Source organism: Podarcis raffonei, chromosome 6 (assembly GCF_027172205.1).
Source record: "Podarcis raffonei isolate rPodRaf1 chromosome 6, rPodRaf1.pri, whole genome shotgun sequence".
Classification (NCBI taxonomy): Eukaryota; Metazoa; Chordata; class Lepidosauria; order Squamata; family Lacertidae; genus Podarcis; species Podarcis raffonei.
Genome location: NC_070607.1, coordinates 24,092,157 through 24,109,677, shown reverse-complemented (window position 1 = coordinate 24,109,677; position 17,521 = coordinate 24,092,157). Strand labels below are relative to the sequence as shown.

Here is a 17,521-nt window from a genome sequence, read left to right as displayed (position 1 = left end):
GGGAACTGTAGTCCAAAAACAGCTGGAGGACTGAGTTTGGGAAACACTGCTCTAGGATATATATTTAATGTTTTGCTATTTTATTTAAATACAACAACTTTTGTGATAGATTACAATGAAGCATTGTAACTTTAAACAATATATATATACGCTGAGGTTTTCAGTAAAAGAAAGTAAGGGTACAATCGTCCAATAGTGGCTAATCTCATTCTGATTTTCTCTTAAAGGTGTCTGAAAGCCTTGTTCAGAGAGATGGAGATTTCTTGATCAGGAACTCTCTCTCTAGCCCTGGGAATTTTGTCCTTACCTGTCAATGGAAAAACACCTCTCAGCACTTCAAGATCAACAAAACCGTCTTGAGGCTCAACGAAGCCTACTGCCGTGTTCAGTACCAATTTGAGGACGAAAGTTTCGACAGCATCCCTGGCCTAGTCCGGTGCTATGTGGGGAACCGCCGGCCAATCTCAAAGCAGAGCGGGGCAATTATATTTCAGCCCATCAACAGGACTGTCCCATTGAGGTGTCTGGAAGAAAAACATGGCACTTCCCCAGCCCTGCAAAGGGAGGGCAGCATTCCGGAAGGAAAAGTGGAAACTCCAAAAAGACTGAGCCTTAATATGTGCACTCGCCAGGCCAGAGAGCAGAATTCAGCCCGAGGAAACCTTCTAAGGTACGACTATCTTGCAGCATCTGTGAGAGTTTGAGATGGACGCCCTACTCAGGAGATCAGAATGTGGCTCTAATTATACAAGGGAGGAGAGGAGAGTATACATGATCAAGGAAGCTCTATCCCTTCCCATCACACTCCATGTTGAAGAGCAACTGTCTGCCAAGGGGAGCCCATCTGTACTCATGGATCCGTGTGGAAGATCCATGATTGGGTTTCTTGACTTTTTTTTTTAAAAAAAGAAAAGCCTAAAAAACAGCTTTGGTTTGTCTGAAATGGCTGAGGGAAGCCATACTTTTTAATACTGTAATTTTATGCTGTGAACTGCCCTGAGATCTACAGGTATAGGCTGGTATGCAAATTTAATAAATGCTACTACTACTTGGGAAGGGCTCTTTAGCCTTTTCTCCCTGCCTGGTTCTCTTTTAAAATCTATCAACCCTTTGCTCTTAAAACATCTATTAGCCCTGTTTTGGGGAAAAGGCTGGTGCCTGTGTTTTTATCTCTTCCCCCCACCCGAATGAGCCTATTAGTAGCTTTGTGGCAGTGATTTCTGTTGCTGGGAGAAAGGTTAGGCACCCCCACGCCCAGTGCTGCTGTTACAAGTCCATCTCCCTGTTTTCCCCCATCCTCCAGCTGTTTAAGGTTCTAGAGATCCAGACATCCTTGTTCCTAGCACTGCTTTTAAGTAGCATTGCAAATCAACTAAATCCACATTCATTAATATCACTCCTTTTGCTCACAAAGTTCACCCCATTTTATCCTCAGAACAATCCTGCGAGGGTGGCTTGGGTTCAGAGTGAGAATGTCTATAGACATCTACCATGTCTATAGACAATGGTGGTGGGGACAGACTTTTTTGTGGTTTTGTGCTTTGGGATCATCAGTCAAGAGAGTCAGATGCCTGGCGGCCTGGCAATGAAGAGATCAGGCAGGAATGTGCAGCCTATGGCTCAAAGAGTATGGTCTGTGTGCAGAGGCGTAATGGAGAACTTAAAAAAAATTAATTAACTTGAATTAACACTGTGACGTTCCTCCCCTTTACAGAAACAAAGAAAAAAGCGGTAGCCATCCAGCCTGCTTGGACCATGTTCAGGAGAAGAGATTCCCCCTGAAGGCTCACCAGTCGGAAAGTTACTTGCCTATCAGTATGTGTCACCTGAGTTATGTGTTTGGAGCAAAATGGAGGGTGTTGCGGCGGTGGGCTGCTGTTCATTGAGCTTCTGTTTTAAACATGTTCTTGGGGAATTGTACGCTTTTTATTGTCTGAGCACAAGAAAACAACAAACACATTGTGTGTGCGTAAAGTACATGCCACCCATTCATTGCATAATCCCCGCCTTTCTTTTCTATCCCCCAATTTTGAAGAACCAAACAAGAGGTGGAAGTGTTGGCTGGACTTGCCTCACAAGACTTTGGAGAGTGTGGGACACTGCCCCCCTCCTGCCCACCTGCTTTTTCCACCTAGCAAAAGTTGCTCTCAGCAAAATCTCACATGCCACCTGGAGCTTTACATCTACAATGACGGGATTTTCATGTGTCTTAAAGGTCTTTGTAGGTATTTTCCTACATTCTGGAAACAATTAGCTTTACATGAGCTATGCTCTGAAATCCATTCCTGTCATAACTCCTTGTGCACTCAGGTTCCCTTTTCGGAAAATGTTCTTTCCGTGCAAAATGTGGGGCTATTTCTTGTGAGTCACAAGCTCTCATTTCTGTTCTTACCCATCAGATTCAGTTACAAACCAGTTCCTATCCCAAGCCCTGGAGATTTTCCACTTCTGACTGTACAGCCTGGAACATTATCATACTCACTGCAGAATAATGTGACAGTGCAGCTGCTCTGTATATCTCTGATTTTTTTTGGGGGGGGGGGAGGACCTGTATATTGGTGGAGCTTTACGCTTCACTGTCTCTAAACTATGCATCTTAAGTATGTGGCATTGGGAAGAATGCAAGGCATCCCAAATATATTGTTTGGTTTGTAACTATGGTATGTGTATTTGTGTTAACTGCCCTGTAATCCTCAGATGAAGGGTGGGATAGAAAAACAAACAAACAAACAAATACTTTAACCAAGGAAATAATGAGTGCACAGAATTGGCTCCAGGGGTGACATATTCATTATGTTCAGATATGAAAAGTCCAGCATGGAAATGATGCCTTTGTGCAAGAGTGCAGCACTTGCCTGAAGAGCAAGGCCTGTTTGGCTTGACAGAACCCTATTTCTTTCTCTCTGAACCCTCCTGCCTCTCCAGACAAGGGCGTACCTAGGGTTTGGCCCAGTTGCCAAGGGCACAGGCCCAGAGGGGTGCAAAAATCATGCCTTTCCACTCTGGCTCAGCTCCTCTAGTAAGGGCACAAGGGAGCCTAGTATGTCTCTCTGTTCAGCTCCAGGACATTACAGAGAATGACTGGTTTGTGCATCCCTCCCTCCCTCTGTGCTCTTCAGGGGACTCCAGATCTTGAATGTGAGTACATTGCAGTGCACAGAAGAGGAGGCAAGATGGGCCTGGGGGCTGCATGTTGCCTGCATGCGCCACCCTTCAAAAACCAGCCAGTAATTTGTTGAGTGAACACTTTCACAAGGCCACTTCAGTGTGTGAAAACCTGATAGGGGTAGATTGCTTTGTAATACCCTTTTGTGTGAGTGACTCCTGAGGTCAGCCACACTTGTGGCCTTTCAACACCTCGCTCACCCATCACCTGTGCAATGACTGTGATGGGAAGGAAAGTCTGCCATTTCTTGCCAAGGCATGTGACTCTAGATTTTGGAAGTCTTCTTCCTTCTCTGTCTCCCTGACAAGCGCTGCTCCCTTGCCATTTGATACCTCCTAACCTGTGTTGCCTCCTCCTTTTAACTTCCAGGTTCAAGGTACCCATCTCAGGGAACTGAAGTTGAAACCAGCCCTTGTCCAAAGTCGCCAGCATTCAGGACAGGCAGTGAGCCCGCACTGAGCCCTCAGATGTTCCGGAGAGCTGCCTCCGAGTTGCAGCTCATCGATGCTCTCAGGGGTTCTGACAGCCAGCTGTACCCCAGGCCTCCGCCCAAGCCCAGCAAAGTCCCCTTTCTGAGGCCACCGCACGGTTCGGAGGCCCTGTATTGTGAATTGAACGCAGCGTTTCCCACAGACTGTGGGGTGACAAAGCAACCTTTATGCCAGAAGGACAGCTTTGTAGAGCATCTGGCAACGAGGGAGAATGGGACACATTCATCCAGGCATTCCAAAAGGAGCTACTTGATCCTGGGCGACAATGACTCTTTGCTGAGCACTGCGGACCCACTCGTGGCACAGACGGAGATGGGCAAAGAGAGCAGCGTCTTTGTTGCACCTGTTCTTGAGATGTTCTCCAGTTTCAGGCCTAACGATTTTGAGTCCAAGCTCCTTCCCTCGGAAAACAAACCCTTGGAGACAGCCATGCTGAAAAGGGTGAAGGAGCTGTTCACAAACAACAGTGCAAAGAGAATCGCTCTGCATATGCTTAAAATGGACTGCAAGGTAAACTGTCTGTTTCTTTTAAAAAAAGGTAGTAGTACTGTATTGGCCCAAATATAAGCCACACTTTCCCCCCAAATTTGGGCCGTAAAAATTTAAAGAGCGGCTTATATTCATGACCTTAATGCGCAGCTCCTCCCCCCCAAGGAAGCAGCGCACTGCCTGCCCGCTGCTCCCAAGCCTCCTAAGGAAGGGGGAATGGGGGGAGGCCGCTGGCAAAGCTGCACAGCTCCCGCCCCCCCCCCCGCAGAGCAGCCCGGGAGTGCAGGGCAGTGGCTTGCCGCCTACCCGCCACTCCCAAGTCTCCCCCAGCGCTGGCTTGGGAAGGTAGTGCCAGGAAGTGGGCTGCACCCACAAATAAGCCTTGAATTTTAAATCAATCAATAGACTTTATTTGCATAGCCGACAGGCCGTAGCATCGAAGAACAAACACCGACAAAAATACATTACAAATATAGATACCATAAAATCTTATGACCTATTAAAACCTTAGGTAGAAACTGGATTATCATTCATCAATGACCCTCTGTCCCATGGACGGCAGCCTTTTCTCTGGTAGATTGTTCCAGGTCGGTTAAGTAAATAGACCAGCCAAATTGCAAGATTATAAATATTAAATATAACCTCGGAGGGATGGTCAGGACAGGGAGAAAGAAGATAATAAGCAGATGCAGATAAATTAATAATCTTGAATTTTAAATGTGCGGCTTATTTGCGGGTGCATCTTATATTCGGGCCAATACGGTAAATAAGGATAAATGGAAGTGTCCTTTCAAGAGTAATAGCCATTTTAGATCAGACCAGGAGTTTGTCTAAACCAGTAACCTAGGAAAAGGGCATTTCATTGTGATGGATCCTCCTTAATGACAAGGAGCCAATCTGCACCATACATTTAAAGTACATCCAGTGCACATGAATCCCCACCCCCCAAAAAAGAATCATGAGAACTGTAGTTTGTTAAGGGTGCTGGGAAGTAATAGCTCTATGAGGGGAAACTACAGTTCCCAGGGTTCTCTTGTGCTTTATATGTGTACAGTATGTTCTTTAAAATTATTGTGTTGGTGGTTCCACCACTTGCTGCCACATTTTGGACCAGTGGTAAGTTCTCAAATGCTGTTCAAAAGCAGCCTTGCATAACACGTGCACTGCAGTAATCCAACGCGGACCCTAACACAAGCAGGACAGTGTGGCAGGAGAGGGTTCATGCAGCCTGTGCACCAACTCATCTCTGGTGAAAGGCATTTTTTGAGCCACAGAACACATGGTGCTTGATTTCTGCTTCTGCACGCTCAATGCAGAACAGCATAATGCAGCACATTTGACTCCAGATCTGACTTAGCAGCCAGAACAGCGTAGCCTCAATTAAATCATAGCAATTAGAGGGGCAGAAGGGAGCTGAATTTAGACCTGCCTCCTCTGAGCTCAGCCGGTTGGTGCCGTTGCTGATTTGACTGGCTGCATTCATATATGGACAGATCAAGGCTAGTGGTTTCTGGCACGTTACTTGCCCAGAAGGAATTGTGACTGTCAGGAAGTGGATGCACTGTATAAAAACTCTTCCTTCTGGGCGAGTAACTGACTGCAAGTCTGCACAAGAGGAGTGCTACCATATTGTTTGCTTGGGGTGAGGTGGTCTGATGAAACTTAAAGGATTTCTGGTCTTGAGAGAAGGGGTTGGGTTAGATGGCTGTGTTTCTGTGAAAGACAGAATGGATCAGGAGACAGCAGTCAGCTCCAGGAAATAGTTTTGTGCATTGTATCGGCAGAAGAGGCTGCAAGAGCTAGAGAGGAATGCTCATTTATTGTAGGAGTATTGATCTCACCTGAGTTTTGGTAAAAGCCCAAATCACTTTCTATTTCCCGTGTATCTGTCCCAGGATGCAGCCAGCCAGCAAGGTAGCTAATAACTACATAGACTCCACAGCAGCTGGATCCAAGATTCCTGGCATGCTAACTCTGCCCTCTAGCGGAGCTGTCTTTGAAATAAGTGAAGCTATCTGTGTTTGTAGCAACAAAGAATTTAGATCCTCCTGGCAGTTGTTTGGGGTATACTTGGGAGCAGGCTCTAGAGTTTGCCAATTTAAGCAGCAGGGTTTTGCAGAGGACAGGATTCCTTGTGATAGATACCACTAGGAATGCCACAGGGAGTCTAGGAGATTTTTTTTTAAAAATGATATGATATGATAGCCATCTTCAAATATCTAAAGGGCTGTACATGGAGGATGGACCAAGCTTGCTTTCTCTGCTCTGGAGGGTACGGCCAATGGATTCAAGTTACAAGAAAGGAGATTCTAACAGGAGATGGTGGACTTCCCTTCCTTGGAGGAGGTTTTTAAGCAGAGGTTGGACGGCCATCTGTCATGGGTGCTTTAGTTGATATCCCTGCATTGCAGGGGGTTGGACTAGATGATCCTTGGGAATCTCTCTCAACTCTACCATTCTGTGATTCTATGGGCTGGTCACATTGCATACTGCAAGAGCCATGCTGACGAATGCCTATCCAAATGTACTGGCAGGGTGGGAAGATATGGCAACAGCTGTATACAAACCCGCAGTGGTCCCCTCAAGCTGTTGTGATCACAAGTACCTCTTCTAGGTTTTGTTTCATGTTTAGAGGCAACAGTTGGCTGGTGAGCTTGCTATATGGAAACACCCTAAGTTAACGGGATAAGCTTTGTTTTTATTTGGGAGGTGGGGATTAAAAGCAGTCTTTTGTGCTGCAGCACATCTTCCCCGCTCACTTTCTGTGAGAATGACCCATTACTTTGAATCCCTGCTTGATACCACCCAGGTGTCAAATGGCATTATCTACACACAGCTTCACAGTGTTATCTCCCCTCTTTCTGTCATCGGTTCAGGGACACTCCTTTGAATGCTTCCCCCTAAAGCTATTACAGGCTTGTTAGAATCAACAGCTTCTTTGAGGATTCTGTAAATCAAGTTGGCATCAGCTGCACTCCGTTGCACCAAGAGGGATGGTGAGGACCTTTCCGGCACTCTCCTCATTACTTAGAGCACTCCACCCTGAGAGCTTAATCTATATTTATGTTCAGTTTAAACCGGGCACTAGAGGAATTGCCTGTCCCCTGACATTGCATTTGCCCCGGTCACAGGAGGGTCTCCAGATGAGATTGGTTAAGCCAAGTAGCATTTGGGGCCCGTTATTAGATAGAGTGAGGGTAATATTACTAATGACACTTAGTGCCACCTGCCTGCAGCCCAGAGGGGCTAGAGGTCCCTCCTGAGGATGGTGCTGGATACTTGGACGATGCTGTAAAATATGACAGCCATTATGACTCATCAAAGATTTCTGGCGGATGTTGTAAAATGTGCCAGATGCTTCTCTTGTCTTATCTGTTGGTGATAAAGCTGGCAATGCTGTCACAGGCCTGCTGCTGTAACATATCTCCTGGTGATGATCTTGGGAAGGGGGTGAATGGCTAACCCAGACGATCTCACGCACAAGTGACTTCAAATCACGGTAACATGGTGGTCACCAAGGAAGAGACAATACACTTTACAGTGGTACCTCAGGTTAAGAGCTTAATTCGTTCTGGTCTGTTCTTAACCTGAAACTGTTCTTAACCTAAGGTACCGCTTTAGCTAATGGGGCCTCCCGCTGCCACCGCTGCGCGATTTCTGTTCTCATCCTGAAGCAAAGTTCTTAACCCGAGGTATTGTTTCTGGGTTAGCGGAGTCTGTAACCTGAAGTGTCTGTAACCTGAGGTACCACGGTATTTCACCGGCATGCCCCTTTTGTTAGCAGCGAGGGTCATGTCACCTCCAACTGATGCGGGTTGCATTTGTGTATAATATGGCTACTATTAGCAGAAACCCTCTGCCTTGCGGGACATCTTTGTGAGAAGAAAAGGCTAAGGAGTAAACTCTAAACAAATCCAGAGTGGAGTCCCTCAGGTGGTTGGGTGGCACATTGTACACCTCCTTCTGGCAACTCCTGCAGTCAAGCTGGTGCCAAACATATTGCTCTACTTTCCTTTGGACCACATCAGCGAGCCTGAGAGGGAGGACTTGTTCAGGCAGCCCAGGACTTCCATATGCATTGCCCAGGCTTATGCCCCGGAGAGGTCACTTTGGTGCTGGTAACGCAGCAGTTATGAGTTAGAGGTCTCTGCAGCCACAGCAGGTGCTGTGATTCTCTAGTGGTTTGACTTTACCCCTAGAGGTGCACTCCATTGTCTCTTGAGACCAGTTGATGGCAACAATTAGCAGAAGGGTTACAAAAATGCAGGAAGGAGGTAAATTTGAAGCAGTTTATTGAAAGGCCCAAGTGCTTTTCAAAGCGGTTGACTTGTGGGCAACAGTTTAATCAAGACAGCCGCCAGCAGCCAAACCCCATTCCTTAGGGGTTCGTTTAGCCCTGAAGAGCTGTCTGACTTAAAACACGTCAGGCCTTAATAAACCGCTTTAAATTCACCTTTTGAGGTGCATTTGCTTTGCTTCATGTCATTTAGTGCAACAAACGTGCTGTGTTCCTGTGTGGGAGGTTAAACAAATCCTAACATAGATTGATCTCTTGATTGGTTCACCTTTCCACTGGCAAGCCTAGAGATTGCTGCCTTTCTGTTTGGGCTTTTTCTCTGCCTCCCTCTCCACCTGCAGTTAGGAGAAAGCCATACCACTGTTTCTTATGCTTGTAACTCACCTTCCATGATGAAACTTAGGATCTCACACAGAGGGCTCTCTGGTAGTACCTCTGTAGCTTCAACAAGGCCAGCCCTTGGGATGTTTGACAACACCCCATTGTGTGCCTTTCCTATACCATGTCCTGGGACTGCCTGCTAGGATTAAGCTGTGCTCAAATGGACAATTTTTGTTGATTACTCTTTCCCAACACAGCTGAAACAGACCTATAGCTTAAACTGTATGCAGTAAAAATCTAAAAACTTGATTATATTTGCTTGGCTTTTAAAAAAGTTTCTAATTCAACTAGGGAAACAATTCTTTTTGCAACAAATTTTAGCATGTCGATAGACTAAGTGTTAAGATGCGAATGGAACCGTGAGCTCAATAACTGTTCCACCCAAGCGAGGACCATAGAAGGAAACCTCAGTGGAATTTTGTCTATGGGGAAGAGCTCTTGAGGTTGATGGTGGGCTGCAGTGGAATGAGGAACAGCAAGAAAGGGGAGCTTGGGGGTTTGCCAGCTGACTGGGGGTGGGGAGGAGCAGGGAAACTGACCTGCTCTTTTGTCGCTTTAAAAGTACCCATGTGTAGAAGTCAACAGGTGAACCCTTTCACAGTGTGGAGACAAGCGTCACCATCTGATAAAAGCAGCTATTGAAAGCACAGCTGCAGTTGCAGGCTGAAAAGTTGGCAACCCTAGCAGGAGCTCTGTATAACCAACACTGGATCCCCATGAAGCGTTTGAACGGAACAATCGTGTGTCCCTTGGAGAGAGAAGCTGCTTTACGTTTTATGAATTGCTTGAGCAAGCTGGCAGCCTTTGGATGGTAGCTGCTCTGGCATGTAAAGCAGCAAGGAGCAATTCGGGCTGCTGAGGGTTTTCAGCATAAATGTTGGTTAATGTTCAGGCTGCCTTGTCTCCACTCTGACTCATTCCGTACGCACTCTTGCTGCACTTGACAGGTTGCTAGGATACTGGAGGTCTCCGAAGAGATGAGGAGAATCATGGGAGTGAATTCAGGCCTGGAACTTATTACGTTGCCGTATGGACACCAACTGCGCCTCGACATAATTGAAAGGTAAACGCTGTTATTGCTACCTTACATGTTTCCTTCCCCTTGTAGGCTCTGCGGAAAATATCAGGCTGCCGAGGAAAATTGTCAGGGGTTCATTGTTGTTCTCTGTAAAAAAAGTATTTGTCAGTTCTGCCTTTCCTCCCACTATTTATCTATTATGGCATAGATTCCTAACAGATGACATACTAATAGATTCCCAGTGATAGGGTGTGATTTTGGTGGGCTGCTGAGAGGCTGAGCACCTTTTACAAAATGACTATTCAAGGAAAAATTTGAACCTATTATTATTATTATTAGCTTCTGAGCATGTTTACATGGACACCAACATTGCGGGGGTGGGTTGGGAAGCATTTAATCATGAACTGTGAGCAGGTTTTTGTAAATAAACCATGATATCAAGGGAAGTATTTTTTTTTTTAAATGGAAGATATTCTTCAGCAGGAAAAAAGTCCAAAAAGATCTGTAGCATTACCTGAAAAACTAAATGCCTTATGTTCCCACATGTCGCGAACACAGATAATCCCAGGAATCTTAAGTGCAAAGCATCTCTTCAGGGACTCTGAAAGCCTCCTTTGAGGCCTACAGAATAATACCTTGTCTGCATTCAAAGCCACCAGGCCGCCCCTCCTCTTCAAAAAGTTGCATGCAGTGGTTTAGAGCTTTTAGCCAACCATGTGGTTGCCATGGTTTCCTGCTCCATATCAGAGAGAGACCCATTGCACGGAATGGTCTGACTGGCAAATAGCTCCTCCTGCTCCTCTTGCCAAGCAACGAGATGACCCACTCCTGTGCTTTTGTGACAGACATCTTCAAATTGCTTTGCCAGTCTTGGCACCTCTGCTGCCAGCATGGGGGCTGGCAAGTTCTTTCCTCCCAGGCCCTTCCAACTGGGCTGGCATTCTTTTGTTGCCCTGTCATGCCTGGTCACAGGCATTACTGTCTCCCCTTCCCCTTTCTTCTTCCTTGAAAGGGAGGGTAGCTACGATGAGAGTATTGTCAAAATGATCGTTGGGCGTTGAGAGAATTCACTCTGAATGTTCTCAAATTCACTGCTGGAGCTTGCTTAAATAGCCCCAAAGATTTTGAAAAGCTGCCAATTAGGTTGATGATTGGCTAGTTTCCATACTGAAACAATGGCTATGTTCTCACATCATGGTTAACCATAGATAATGGCTTATTGTAAACATGGAAAGGGCTCCCACTGCACTCCTTTCCTAGTGCAAACAAGAGTTAACAAACAATGATTCCTGCATTGGCATGCTTCAAACAAACCATAGAGTAAAGCCAATCTTGGATTGATTGAGTGGAACAGATGACAATTCTGATTTTGGATGTAAATCTAAGCCCAGGGATCATGCACAAAGAAATGAGCTAAGAGGGAGCCATCTCCACATTTATAATAAACCATTAATTAAGCCAATCAAAGCTGGCAGATTGATTATTCTGGTGTGATCCTTCTAAATGAAAATAGAGATTTGTCACACTGTGGTAGATTGATAGAAATGTATTGTAACAATATTTGCAATTTTTATTCACTTAATTGACTTAAATATTTTGATCGGCTAAATGATTAATTGGACAGTTTATTTTGGGGACCAGTAAGAAGAAAAGCATTTTTAAAGCCATAAAAACAATAATTTTAAAAATTCATCCCATATCCACACACACACTTTCAGAAACGTTCCTCAGGAAGGAAGGAACTAAGGAACTAAGAAAGTGCCTGCTTGCGAGTGTGCTGTGCAACCTCTAAGAACAGAGAGCACTTGTTTTCTTCAGATCTCCTGCTTTATTATAAATAAATGCATGTTGCATGACGTCACCACAGTACTTTAAGGTCATAATCGTGCTTGGATTCAGTTCCACGGGCAGCTTGAAATCTTATGGCTCTCCTCATATCTTAAGACTGTTTCTGATTTCTTTCCCCCTTTAGACACAACACCATGGCAATAGGAATAGCAGTTGATATTCTCGGCTGCACAGGAAACTTAGAAGAACGAGTTGCAGCGTTAAACAGGATCATCCAGGTCGCTGTGGAACTCAAAGACTCCATGGGGGATCTGTATGCATTTTCAGCTATAATGAAAGCTCTGGAAATGCCTCAGGTAAAAGGAATTCCCCATATTAAACTATTTAACATGCAGTCTTAAGGTGTGGGGAAAGAGGAACTGCCTTTTGTGCCTTTTGGATAAGGTTCTGGCATTCTTCTGTTCATTTCCTGTTTTGGAAAACCCGACTCTCCTCCTCCCAACACCCTGGCTTGACCAAAGAGGTGTCTCCAACATTGGCTCTTCCTCTCTGATACTGGATGGGTGGATCCAATCTATCCTATGACTCCTGGGACACCTTGCAGACAGTAAGATTGCACCCACGTGAGGGGTTCACACACAAAACTAAGCCATTGTTTATTAAATCACAGCTTAGCATTATGTCTGAACCCATCGCAGCAACTTAACTATCGTCAACTAACTGTGGTTTAAGTTCACTCATTAACCAAGGTTGGCTTACTAACCTTAATAAGTAGCATGTAAGCCTGGATTTCCTCAACTATAATTAAGAAGCCTTTTCTAGTATAAGGAATTAACTGTAGGCTAAGAGCCACAGACCTGTGAGTGAAGAGCAGCAAAAAATCCATACTGATTTCAATGCTACTCACTGGTAGGTAAAAATGATCCACAGGGCTGGTAAAAAACACGCCACCTTACTGTCTGGAATGATTCTCCAGATTTAGTCCCATCTTCCCTGATCATCAAGTGGGGTTGGCCAGTGTTTGCAGTCCTGCGACATTACTGTATTTATGGCTGTCCTCCTTACTGCTAACATTTGTTTGTATCTTTACTAAAATATGGTGAGTAAACCTAGTGCTAGAGGTTGAGCCAGTGTCGAGTAGACACCATTCCCATCCTTGCGCACAGTGCTTCTTATTCCGGCACCGCAGAATAGCATTTACAATTGTAGTTCAAGATGCACAAGGATTCCTAATAGGCGCTAAGAAATATGCTGGGTGATCAGCGATCCAGATATGCAAATTCATCATTTATACAGGTATTAGCTTTACTGTAGCCAAGCTCATTAGATCTTATGGGTAATGCCCATCCACAAGTAAAATGGCAGGCTGGAGGGTTTGTTGAGTTAAACTGCTGACTTGGGAGGGCCCAAGCCTACTGCTAAAAAACAAGTCATTCCAAAGTGTGACAGATTTGCTATACCCCTTTGTTGGGATCAGATTGGATACCTGGGAAGAACTGTTTTTACAGGGTTTTCCAAACTTGGCTCCGCAGCTGTTTTTGGACTACAGTTCCCATCATCCCTGACCACTAGTCCTGCTAGCTAGGAATGATGGGAGTTGTAGTCCAAAAACAGCTGGAGGCCAAAATTCGGGAAACCCTGACGATCTGATGAGTAGAATAGGTTGGGGGGCCCAACCAAGCTTACTGTTAAAAGGGAGTCCTTTGCTGCAGATTTGCTGCAGCCCTTCGCTGGGATGAGCTGTTTTTAAACACCTAGCAGGGCTGGTGGCTGGGACGGCTTCAGAAATACCCCTTCTTTTAAGTTGCACCATGTTCAATTTTTGTTGTTCAGGGACTGCTTGACAGTTTAGTTATTCTTCCTCTACAGGTCACAAGGTTAGAGCAAACGTGGACCGCTCTGAGGCACTGCTACACACAAACAGCCATTATATATGAGAAGCAGCTAAAGCCGTTCAGCAAAGCCTTGCATGAAGGAAGAGGTAAGTTAGGGCAGCTGCATCACATTTATCACTGTCATCATCAGTGGAGTCTAATCAAGTCCATAGGCCACATCTGTTATTGCATTAATGGAGAGTGCGGGAGAAAGCCCAAGTCCTAAAAGTAATGGTAACGGACAAAATGCATTAGATGTAACCACATCCTGCCTTACTCATGGTTCATTCCTGTTGTGTGGGAAAAATAACTCAGGAAGGAGGGGTATTCTATCATTCCCTGTCACTGAAATGCTTTGAACAAAATAATCCATGTGCAATGCATGAATTAGATCTTCAGGAACAGTGAATAATTTCCACTGAACATCTAATTTGCTTCTCTGGTGATGCAACAAGAAGAAACCTACGGCCAGGTCAACTTTTTTATCCACTTGCCAAGCAAAGAGCACAAGTCATGGTTAGGGAGAGAAGGAGGAACCAGCGAAAGGGGTTGTATCTGCATCAGGCAGCATTTTGCTTGGGGCGAATTGGTGGTCATATTACAGAACTGCGTAGCCAGCAAATTAATGAAATCCTGCTTGTGTATGACATGAGATAGGCTGGTTCCTCTAGCTAGCAAGGGGGCAAAATGTAAATGTTTTGTTTTTTACCTCCTTTTCAGAGGCAACCTGCGTTCCACAAAATGTGGTCACTGTCCCCCTGCTGATGCCTCTTGTTATGCTTCTGGAGCGCCAGGCTGTTGTGTTTGATGGAATGGACGTGTGGGAGAACACGGACCAAAGCTGCGAAATAATGCTGAAACACTTGGCAACTGCTCGCTTGATAGCGCAGAATGCTGACCTGTACAGTGCAAATGCGGAAAGGATGTTAGCAGGTAGGAGGGGAATGTACTTGCTGCACACTGTTTAATTCCACAGAAATGAGGGGGGAGGGAATCACATCCAGGGTTGTTGAAAACAGGTCTTGTTTCTTAGATCTTCCCTTGCAGAGTGATGTTGCAGGATGGGTATGCATCAAACGCAGCTCCTGGTATTTGCAGTCTGCATAAAGTAGCAGCTTTGGTGTACGCTGTGCTTGTTGCCCATGTCTATACAGTGTTGTAAGCTGGAATCAGCCAAGCCTTGCAAGTTGATTGAACTGAGGAACAAAGTGCCTGCCCTTTTTAGGTACTAGCCATGACTAGTTATATAGCACAACAGCTTCAAATTGGGCCTAAGAAGCTGATGTTTAGGCTTTGTTGTAGGTGATACATCTATGAGAAACATTTCTCATTACCAGGTTTAAAGTATGGTTGGATGAATAGGTTTTTAAGATGGCAAAAGCTTTATGGGATGAGATTGGCAGGTCCAGAACTAGTTTCCTTGTTTATCCAGTTTGGTCACTGGGGGGATGGGAGGCAGCCCTCCACTTTGGGTACCCTCCTCAAAGTGGCTAGTTTTTTATATGAAGAGCATCTCCTAGGGATGCAGTCATGTGGAAGAATGATAATCTGACCCAGTGGCGTAGCATTGGAGGGGTGTGTGTGGTGGCTGGGGCAGTGGCGGCTCCTTTGCCTTATGGGAAGACTGCAACAGCAGCTTCACTAAGGTGGTATATTGTGGGTGAAACTGCCACTGCTCCTGAGTCCAGCTTCACCTGCGATATACCACTGAGTGAAACTGCCCTCATACCAGTAAAGAGGGAGGAACAAGCTGCTTCGGTGAGGTGCCTATACTGCTTGTTCTTTCACTTCTTTAAACTGCTCTGTTGAGGAGCGTGGCTGTCCTTGCCTTAGCCAAGCAGTTTTATGGAGCCACCAGCTTGCCCAAGGTGGCAGCTCCGTGAAACTGCTCTGCTGAAAGGTACGTGTGGTTGCTGCTTCCCTTAGCTAAGCAGTTAACGGAGCCTTGTGCAAGCCAGTGGAGAAGCAGAAGGATTGGGTTGCGAAGCTGCTTCCTCACTGGGGCGAAACCGCCTCAGCGATGTCACTCTTGACACCTTGCAGCGCTGTGGTAGGAAAGCAGGGTAAACAACGTGGTTTATCACCAGATCATGATGTTTGCTTCTACAGATGCTCCTGCATAGAAGCAGCATTGCCAGACTTCTGAGCTGGCCTTTTCAGTCTGTTGCAGTAAAGGTGCTTGTCTTGGATGCCTTCATGGTGAGAAGGCTATTTTACAGTAATTTATTTTCCATTTCCTCCCATCAGGTTTTCAGCCAGATGATGAGATGAATGAGATCTTCAAAACAGAATTTCAGATGAGATTGCTCTGGGGCAGCAAAGGAGCACAAGTTAACCAAAGTGAAAGATATGAGAAATTCAACCAGATCTTAACTGCACTCTCCCGAAAATTAGAACCCCCTTTAGCAAAGCAGATTGAGCAGTGAAATGCTCAATGGACACTCAACTATATAGTTGGTTCAGTTACTTAACTTAAAGAAAATACACTGTAAAACAGGCCTGCATCAAATGTTTGCCTTTCCCTATCCCCTCAGATTAAGAAGAGGGTGCCTTTTGGGGAGGAAGTACTTCCTGAAAAGTATTTTCCAGGAATATTTGCATTCCCTGACAGACTTTTTGTTTGGCACATTCTTAAAAACTGTCTCCTTACTGGCAGTAGTGATTCCAGCCAAAACAGGGATCACAATGTGAATTCACATGCACGGCCCCTTGAGAAAAAGGGTAGCGCTTTCTGGGTCATAATCGATAGAGAATTGCTGAAGGGGGTGTGAGAGTACTTGTTGCCACTGCCAGTCGTTTTTGCATACTTTTGCTGTATGCAGTTTCATTTGCAGCACCTTCGGGATTTGTAAATTGCACCATGTGCATTTTAAAAAAAATTTAGTTGCCTAATAAGATTTGACTACTGATTTACAAAGAAATCATTATTTATTTATTACGGATATCTTTAATTATCTCTCGCTCAACAAAGACACTGTCCTGTTACGTAAAGTATTGCTGACACAGTGGTTTTATTAGAGTATTTTTAGTCTTGCATCAAATAATGTTATTAATAAACTGTAATGTAAGTAAGACTAGAAGTTACAGGAATGGCTTTGCAGAAGGTATCAGTTGTATGATATCCCTTAAAATGGATAGGGAAACTTGTACATGTGCTTGTGAATTAAAGCATCTCATGGTGGAAGTGTTTTGTTTTGTTTTTTGCCTCAGTGAAATGGGAGTGGATAAACTGAGGGGCCCAAGCTGTCCAGAACTGACCTGCTCATCTTTGCTCCTGAACTTTCTTCTCTCTCCAACTTCCATCAGCCCCAAGCAGCAAGGGTAGTGATAAAGGATGATGGAATTGCTCTCAGCAGCCAGAAACAAAACTAGACACTGCAAGGACCTATCAGGAATGAACATAGACCACTGGTACCAACATGTATGGCAAAAACTGCTCTCTTAGAAAAGTTGGACAACAAACTTAAAACTAGCACAGGGACAAGCAAAGGAGGATGCCTTCACCCCAGTATGGTTCCCCTTAATCACATACACAGGACAATGACCTATCCCCCTGCAAAATCATACAAATCCATATGACTAACCTGACCCCCCACATATACACAAGCAACACTGCAACCAAGCAAGCTCAGGACCCCCCAATCTCTCACAATACCAATGAAAAATTAATAAATAAACAAAGGACCTACCCATGTGATGCTGACCCAAACCCCTACAACACTAGGCAACAGAACAAAAGACCAGTACCCCCCCCCCCACACACTTTTTTCTCCCAGCCACAAGATGTCTGCAACAAAAGTATCACTAAATGTAAATGAAGTGGCAATGATAAATGTACCCCTGTCTGTTTTGTAACACAAAATCCTTCAAAACTAATAAAGGGTGCTGGAAGTTGCATCCAGCAGCATCTGGAAGTTCACCACGTCATACAACATTGTAATTCTGGCCCCCTTCCTTGGCTAAAACTGCTTTTATGTTCTGCTCTCCTGCCTTGAGAGCCCTCAGTGCCCTCTGTCC

At 45.1% G+C, this 17,521-nt stretch overlaps 2 protein-coding genes across 7 annotated transcripts in view; one reads left to right on the top strand and one right to left on the bottom strand.

Annotated features, from left to right (window-relative positions):
* BCAR3 (BCAR3 adaptor protein, NSP family member) overlaps positions 1-16,688 on the top strand; it is a 93,026-nt gene extending 76,338 nt beyond the window's left edge. For 2 of the 3 annotated variants that reach the window (XM_053391664.1, XM_053391665.1), the window contains 8 exons: positions 228-670; positions 1,715-1,815; positions 3,536-4,167; positions 9,772-9,887; positions 11,815-11,986; positions 13,500-13,611; positions 14,225-14,437; positions 15,752-16,688. In XM_053391664.1, the coding sequence (XP_053247639.1) occupies positions 228-670; positions 1,715-1,815; positions 3,536-4,167; positions 9,772-9,887; positions 11,815-11,986; positions 13,500-13,611; positions 14,225-14,437; positions 15,752-15,930 (1,968 nt within the window). In that variant the 3' untranslated portion in view covers positions 15,931-16,688. Of the gene's footprint in view, positions 1-227; positions 671-1,714; positions 1,816-3,535; positions 4,168-9,771; positions 9,892-11,814; positions 11,987-13,499; positions 13,612-14,224; positions 14,438-15,751 lie in introns of those variants that run through there. The other variant, XM_053391666.1, reaches the window with a different exon arrangement.
* FNBP1L (formin binding protein 1 like) overlaps positions 16,383-17,521 on the bottom strand; it is a 73,298-nt gene continuing 72,159 nt past the window's right edge. For all 4 annotated transcript variants that reach the window (XM_053391670.1, XM_053391667.1, XM_053391668.1 and 1 more), the window contains one exon: positions 16,383-16,889. The gene's annotated coding sequence lies outside the window, so the exon portion shown is untranslated. The remainder of the gene's footprint in view (positions 16,890-17,521) is intronic.